The 7,896-nt window shown below is 59.3% G+C and overlaps 1 protein-coding gene across 1 annotated transcript; it reads right to left on the reverse strand.

The window, feature by feature from the left end:
• Positions 1-3,430: 3,430 nt before the first annotated feature.
• Positions 3,431-7,541, reverse strand: GFRA4 (GDNF family receptor alpha 4). The gene is made up of 6 exons (XM_070051567.1): positions 7,493-7,541; positions 5,418-6,303; positions 5,221-5,330; positions 4,996-5,130; positions 4,292-4,383; positions 3,431-4,167 (listed from the first exon to the last, which is right to left on the reverse strand). The coding sequence occupies exons 1-6, from the start codon at positions 7,539-7,541 to the stop codon at positions 4,087-4,089; spliced, it is 1,353 nt and encodes a 450-aa protein (XP_069907668.1). The 3' UTR covers positions 3,431-4,086.
• Between the last annotated feature and the right edge of the window lie 355 nt (positions 7,542-7,896).

Below are 7,896 nucleotides of genomic sequence, written 5' to 3' on the forward strand. Positions count from 1 at the left end.
TGGCATCTGAGTCCCCAGCCCTACGCATCTGCATGAGTCACATCTGGACAGACACTGCTGGCAGCCCCAGCCTACAAGCCATGTGACCTGCCTGGCAAGAATTCCCTTCCACCCTGTGTCCCCAACACAAGCAAGGGACTACAGCAGACATCCCCATGGCTGTAGGAAGGGTGTTGAAGGAGCCACTTGTATGTCCCGTAAGCCCTTCCTCCTCGTTCACTTAATTCCTGTCCCTGGAGGGCTCAGTTTCCGAATGTGTATATTTTATTTTCTTCCATGTGAACTCATCTTAATTTTTCTCTGTATCCTCTGCCTCAGACTGGAGGCTCATTTGGCTGCACGGTGATGTATGCCTGGTTTGGGACCGCCTTCACCCCAGGCCTTCCCAAACCTGCAGCTCAGCAGCAAGGCAGGGCCGCATCCCCACCTCCTTAAGCATGTCAGGCTCACAGACAAGCTGCTGTCCCACTGGGGGTCCACTGCGGAAGCCCTCTGAAAATTTCACCAGCTAGTGTCCACACTTGCTGCAAAAATGGGCTGATTTTGTACATGTGGCCTGTCTGACCCACTTAGGGTGAAGAGGGGGCCGGGGCGGGGGGCAGTGAGCAGTTTCTACATCAACCTTGCACCTGGACAGTGGGCTGCAAGCCAGAGTGCACATTCATGAGCCATGAAGTTTCCACCAATAAATCCACAGATAATCCCAGCACCTGCCTTTCTGCCTCACTTCCACCCCTGGCCACCTGCTGGCTGGGAGCTCAGTGTTGGCAACAGGTAAGAGATGCAGGGAGGGGTGTAGTCCAGGGCAAGAGTGTGTACACAGAGCTATTGACAGGCCACGCAGGCTGCACACTGAGCCACAGATGAACAAGTCACGCCTGGCTCCTGATTGTGGAGGACACGGCTGGACTTAGCCTGGAGGCACTTGGCCAAATAACACCAAGTGCACACCAGGACCTTGTTAAGCAGAAGGAACAGAGCCAAACTCTTAACAACCTTCAGCAAATCCATTCGTTTCCTGGGGCTGCCCCAACAATGACTGTAGCCATGGTGGCTTAAGACAACACAAATCTGTTCCTCCGGGTCTGAAGTCTGAAACAGGTGTTGGCAAGACCACACTCTCCGAGCCTCTGGGGAGAACCCGTGCCTCACTTCCTCCCCCTCTGGTGGCTCCTGACATCCTCAGCTGTGACTGCCTCACTCCCACCTCTGCCTGTCTTCACGTCACCCCTGGGTGCCGTGTCTGGTGTCTCTGCAGCTCTCTCTGCACATGCATGGGACTGCATTCAGGGCCCACTGAGGTAACCCAGGACTGGTGCCTTCTCTTGAGACCCACTACTTAATCACATCTTTCACCCATATACAAAGTAACATTTACAGGTTCCATGAACAAGGACAGGGACATGTCTTTGGGACCATGAGCAGCCATGAAACAATTTCACACTATTTTCAGATAGATCTGAAACTTCATTGTCCCAATCTTTTGGAAGGTATAAGCCTATTTTAAAAAAAAAAAATTATTTGAAAGTCAGAGTTACACTGAGAGAGGAGAGGCAGAGAGAGAGAGAAAGGAGAGGGGGAGAGAGGGAGGGAGGGAGGGAGGGAGGGAGAGAGAGAGCGAGCGAGCGAGAGCGAACGAGTGCTTCCATAGATGGTTCACCCCCCAATTGGCTGCAACAGCTGGAGCTGCACTATCCGAAGCCAGGAGCCAAGAGCTTCTTCCAGGTCTCCTACACGGGTGCAGGGACCCAAGGACTTGGGCCATCTTCTCCTGCTTTCCCAGGCCATAGCAGAGAGCTGGGTCGAAAGTGGAGCAGCTGGGTCTCAAACTGCTGCCCATATGGGATGCCGGCGCTTCAGGCCAGGGCATTAATCCACTGCACCACAGTGCTGGCCACAAGCCTATATTTTTTAAATAAGAATTATATATTTTGAGTCATTTCTATTTTTCTTAATAGTTATTTACTTATTTGAAAGGCAGAATGATAGAGACAGAGAAAGACCTTCCATCCACTGGTTCACTCCCCAAAGCCAGGAGCCAGGAACTCCATCCAGATCTCCCATGTGGGTAGCAGGGACCCAAGTACTCGGGCATCTTCTGCTGATTTCCCAGGTGCATTAGCAGGAAACTGGATAGAAAGCAGACCACCCAGGACTCGAACTGGGCACTCTGATATGGGACTGTGGGCATCCTAAATAGTGGTTGATCCTACTGCACCTCAACACTTGCCCCTATTTCTTTTTTCTTTTTTTTTTAAATGCTGTATCTTACTCTAATTGTCTAAGTCAAAAATGAAGTCGGGGCATGTAATATGACAGCAGGTTAAGCCCCCATCCCATACTGGTGTGCCAGTTAGAGATACATACTTCCTGCCATACTGTGATTCAGCTCCTCTGCCTCTGATCCGGCTACCCACTAATGCACCTACAGGGCAGCAGACAATGGGCCAAGTACTTGAGTTCCTGCCACCCACGTGGGAGACCTGGATGGAGTCCTGGCTTTGGCCTGGCCCAGCACTGGCTGCTGTAGGCATTTGGAGAGTGAATCCATTGATTTTTGCTCGCTCGCTCATTCGCTCTCTTACTCTGCCTTTCAAATAATTTTTTTTTTTTTAATGAAGCATAAGGCAGGCATTTGGCAGTTAAGTGCCAGTAGGATGCTTGTGTTCCATACTGAGGTGCCTGGGTTCATCCACTGGTGGATGCAGACCCTGGGAGGCAGCCTGATGACTCAAGTGATTGGGTTCCTGCTCTACGAGGGAGACCTGGATTGAGTTCCTGGCTGTCAGCTGCAGCCCAGCTCAGTCCCTGCCATGGCAGGTACCTAGGGAGTAAACCAGCAGATGGGAGCGCTCTCTCTCAAAGGAAAAAAAATTATAAATACAGCAGAGCTTAACCTAGTCTTAAGGCTCTGGCTGCTGTGGCCTCCAGGAGCAGATGTGACTGCACAGGCATTTCTGGAGAGGGCTCTCTGTGAGCTGGGCTAGCGGCCAGTGATGAGTTGCACTGGCCCAGAGCGGTCTCCACCAAGACACCTGCTTCATGGCTCCTACCAATCCCCAACTCATCTGAGGAGCAGCAGCCCGGAGACACAGTAACCCTTTGCCCTTAGGGAGAAGGAAGCAGGCAGGAGGCTTAACCCCCAGACTCCCTCCCTCACTGAACTGCAAGATCACAAGGCCAGCTGCAAGGGAAGCTGGGAAATGTAGTTTCTTATCTTTGAGTACTAGCAGCGAAGGAAAAAAAACAGATGAAAGCAAAGAAAATGCTGCCACTAGGGCCTGAGAGCGGACTCAGCCTCTGTTGTAGGCAAAGCGACAGAGCCCAGCTGGGTTCAGAGGCCACCGCGTCACCAGGCCAGCAGAAGCACACATTGTGGCAGACCCTGGCCCCCGGGCTCCCAGGACACAGATCACATAAAAGCAAGGTCAGTCTCAATGCTCATGGGTTTATTGAATGCCGTGTGCCATACTGGGGTGAACCATGGGACAGATGGCCATGTGGCCAGTCACTGCCGGGGGCAGGGAGGGGCCTGGGTTCTCATCATTCCAGGTGGTGCCCACCAGCAACCTAGCACGGACGGGAAGCACCTGGCATTACCAGTCCCGGGCCCAGGGGCTGGAATGGGGATGCCGAGCTGGGAGGGCTGCGGTGTTGGATGGAGCCCTGCCTCCCAGTCCGCTCAGATGCACTCCCGAAGGTGTATCCAACTGGGAGGCTGATCCAGTTTTCTAGGATTCTGGGAGCCTGGATCGTCCCTGACCTCTAGATCTGGGGCTCCTCTCTGCTGTCTCTGTGCTGTGGAGACTCCAACTCTCTCTAGGTCTGTGCAGGAAAGGACCAAGATGCCACTGAGGGGGAAGCCTGGGGCTTCACAGTCAGGCCCCCAGCTTCCGTGCCTTGCTCCACGAATGGGCACGCAAGGAGCCCAGACCTGCAGAGGGCAGCAAAGCAGGGCAAGAGCACTGGGGCCAGCTTGGGAGGAAAGCCAGTCCCTTCCCGCTGGGGCAGTAGGCCACAGACATGGCCCTGGACTGCAGGACGGGTGGGACAGTCGGCTGCACTGTCCAGGGGTTGCCGTCCTAGTCAGAGCAGGTCTTGAAGAGCCAGGACAGGAAGTACGACAGGCAGGAGGCTCCCCTCCAGCATCCCCTCTGCGGAGGGCACCTGCGGGTGGGAACAGACAGCGGTCTCGCGGCCCTGCTCTCTGCCTGCGCCTCCCTCCCAGGCCTTCCTGCCTCCATGGAGGCCCAGCTGGTAAGGAAGCTGCCAGCTCCCCAGCCCTTCCTACCTGCATGAGGCTGGGCTTGGCGTCCCGGTGGGAGTCCAGCTGTCTCTGCAGGACTGGAGACCACACGCTGTCAAAGTCCTGGATGGCACCATCTAGGGAGGGAAGGGTTCTGGGTAGGCTTGGCTGCACAGGGAGCCCAGCTCCCTGGGGACAAACAAGTGTGGTTCCAGGGATGGCAGGTGTCCGGTGAGGGATAAGGAAACAAGAACAGCTGTGCTCCAGCGACGCACAAACTGACACAGCCATCGGTCCTCACCAAGATGAACACAACCAGGTTCACAGACTCAGGATTCTTACCTACGAAGTGGCTGAGCTGGATTTCAAACTTAGGCTCCTACCTCCTGGGGCCTTCACTCTCCGGCCACGGAGCTGTTCAGACCCGGAAAGGCAAGCTCCTTAGGTGGGAGGGCGAGAGTGTGGGGATGGAGGCCCCTCACAAGCGCCACAGTAGGAGTCTCCCCTGGCCCAATTCCTCGTCCTCAGTCACTTGTTTTAACTCCTACCCCCTCCTGCCACACACCCAGGGTCTGCGCCAGCCAGGACTGCGGACACCGCTGCGCATGGAGTCCCCCGGGGCAGGGCTACCGCAGAGGGGCGAGCGCGCCTGCGCGGCTGCCTCAAAGAGAATTAATTTCTTCCCTTGTGAAATGGGCTCCCACTGACCGGGCGTCTTGGGCCTCGACGCCGGCTCCACGGCCCCTCACCCAGGCAGCGGTTCCTCGTGAAGAGCCCTCGGAAGGCTTCGCATTCCTCACGTCGGTTTCCGCTGGCTCCGCAGTCGCACCAGGGCGCCACTCGTGCGCTCGCGTTGTCCACGTAGTTGGGGGTGACTGCGGTGCCTGTAGGGACCCCGATGCCAGGGTCGAGAGCCTTCGCTGGCCGAGGCATCCCCGGGAGAGCCCCGCCACGTCCCAGCCCCCCCTGCGTACCCACGAGGCCGGCATAGGCGCGCAGGCAGCGGACGCCCTGGTCGCGCGGGCAGCCGTCGAGGGCGCGGGGCACCGGGGCGCAGGAGGCCTGGAAGGCCAGGAGGCGGGGCCTGTGCGACACGAGGGAGGGCGTGAGCGGTAATCGGCCCCGCCCACCCCGCCCCGCCCCGCGCCCCTGCACCACCTCTCGCCCGCACCTGCAGACCCGGCTCTGCTCGCAGGTGTCCAAGGGCACGAGGCAGGAGGGCGGTTCCGCGCCCGGCCCCGAGAAGGCGCAGGTGGGCACGAAGGTCTGGCGCCGACGCTCGGCGCATGAGGGGCCAGCGCATGGGCAGAAGAGCAGCGCGAGGGTGAGCGCGGGCGGCCCGCGGGCGAAGAAGCGGCGCAAGGCGCGGCGGCAGCGGGTGCGGGGGCAGCCTCCCCGCGCGGCCCGACTCAGGCACTGCGCCACGTACTCGGCGCGCAGTTGCTGGCACCGCGCGTCTTCCGTGCACGCCTCGGCTGCGTCTACGCATCGATTCCCGCCGGCCCAGCTCGCCGACTCTGATGGAGGGGTGGGTGGGCTGCAGGTCTCCGTGCGCCCTGCACACACCCTACACGCGCGCCCACGCCCACCTCCAGTGGGGACAGAGTGTAGCCCGGAGACGTGGACGGTTGGCTCCGCCCGGCCTTCGGGCTCTGGGGGTGCCTGCGACACGCTGCGGGGGCGGGCATGGGCGTGTGGAGGTTGTGCCTGACCTGCCCCAGAGGCACCACCACGGTCCCCAGAACTGCCCCCACGCGGCCAAAGCGGGGTCCACAGCGCTCCTCCGACTCCCGCGGTCCTGACAGGGGACTTGGGTAATGGACACGTCTTGGAAATGGCACTGAGGACCCCTGCCCTCTCCCCTCTCCCCTCTCCCCTCTCCCCTCTGCCCTCTGCCCTCTGCCCTCTCCCCTTTGGCGTGAGACACCTGGCCCTTCCTTCCCTCCACTCTCCTACACGGAGACCGTTTGACCGGATCTCTGGGTTTCTGGGTCTTCCTAACCTCGTCGTGCGCCCCTGCGGCTGGCGTTTCCCTCCCCGGTCCTTCCAGATTCTCCCTCTCGTGGTTCTAACTCATCCTACTCGGTGTGCACTTGCTTCCCTCTCCAGGCTCCACCGGCCGGGCGAGGGCGAGGGTCCCCGCGGGGGCTCTGGCGGTTGGGGAATCAGTTTAGGTCCGGCTGCAGGGTGTGGATTCGGAGAAGGCTGTTAGGCCACAGGGTTTTGTCCCAAGCCACAGGACAGGAGTGTTCATCAATGATTTGAGTGAAGGCATTGGGCTGGGGACAGAGTGAGCTCCTGGCACAGCAGAGTCACACAGGGGTCAGGCGGGTCACAGGGGTCAGGGGTCACAGCCACCGCCCCTGTGTAAATCCAGACAAACCAGAGGACGTGGAAGTGGGGACTTCACAGCCCCTTTCTAGGACCCAGGTCACCTTACTGGCCACCCTGCCCCGTGCTCTCAGCCCTGGGGAGCCCCTCAGTCTGGAAGCTGTCCTGGCATCCCAGTCTGAGTTCAGGTGCCCAGCCTGGTCCCCCATCAAACTCGCTGGGTGTGGGGGTGGGGAGAGTCTCCAGCCTCAGGGCTGATCGCCACTGCCATGGCTTCAGCCCCTGCTGCTTTGCAGAAAGGAGGAACACAGAGGCCTTGGAACAGGTACTGGGTGGAGGGGGTAGGCAGGAGAGGAGCCCTATCTCCCCTCTTCCTCACTTCCACTCCTCCCTCCCTCCCTTCCCTTCTGCTCTCCTTGGGAGGCACAGAGCAGCGGGCATGCTTTGCCCTGCATGTCCCCAGGCCCCAGCACACAGCACAGCACTCGGTGTGGCCTGCGTGTCTGCTCCCTCCACTCTGTTGCTTACCTGCCCCCCTTAGCAGGCGCACCCTACCCTCCTCTCCACCCTCAAATTGGCAGGAAATCCCAGGCCTCAGAACTTCACCAGTCCCACTCTCCACGCCCCTGTGAAGGAACCCCTCCCTCCCCGCAGCCTCAGGTGGGGAAGGGGCAGTCCCAGGAGGCAGTGCAGCCGCTGTGGGGCCAGCAGGGAGTCGGGGAGGAGAGTTGGGAAAGGGAGAGAATAGGAAAAAGTTGCTGGGGCGGCCATGCCAAGGCCAGACTGCGCGAGAAGGGTAGCTCAGCGTCCCTGGAGCGCAGGCGTCTCCTTGGGGGCCCCTTCCTGCATCCCAGCTTTTTCTGGGATCTCCCTCTTCCTTCCCTCCCAGGCCCAGAGGAGCAGGGACAGGCTTACTCAGTAGCAGCAGCAGCAGCAGCAGCGCAGGCCCCCAGCAGTGGGCCATGCCCGACGGCAGACAGAGGTCAGCAGAGGCTGACCACCCCGTGGGACAGGTGTCCGCTTCCCGGCACGTCCTGAACAGGAGTGCAGTGGAAACCCAGATGTCTGTGCTGACCGCCCGGCTCCCACCAGGAGGCGCTTGTGCTGTGGGTGTGGCTCCCTACCGCCTGAGTCTCCACCCCAGGCCTTTAGGTGGATCAAGCGCCTGAATGCGACTTGGTGACCCCAGTGCACTAGCGCCTCCCACACCGGGCAACACCCACACCACCACCTCTGGAGACCTTGTCTCTCCTGTGCCGGGAATTCTGTGAAGCTGCAGTGTTCTTTTGCTATTTTATAATTTTATTTTTTAAAGATTT

This window comes from Oryctolagus cuniculus, chromosome 11 (assembly GCF_964237555.1).
Source record: "Oryctolagus cuniculus chromosome 11, mOryCun1.1, whole genome shotgun sequence".
Taxonomy (NCBI): domain Eukaryota; kingdom Metazoa; phylum Chordata; class Mammalia; order Lagomorpha; family Leporidae; genus Oryctolagus; species Oryctolagus cuniculus.

What these genes read in the sequence shown, in the direction of transcription:
- GFRA4 (XM_070051567.1), bottom strand. Translation starts at nt 7,541, where the DNA reads ATGGCCCACTGCTGGGGGCCTGCGCTGCTGCTGCTGCTGCTGCTACTG. An exon ending in GCTGCTGCTGCTGCTACTGA is followed by an intron (nt 6,304 to 7,492) that starts GTAAGCCTGTCC and finishes GAACCACGAGAG; the next exon opens with GGAGAATCTGGAAGGACCGG. An exon ending in CCAAGCCCAGCCTCATGCAG is followed by an intron (nt 4,168 to 4,291) that starts GTAGGAAGGGCT and finishes TCCCACCCGCAG; the next exon opens with GTGCCCTCCGCAGAGGGGAT.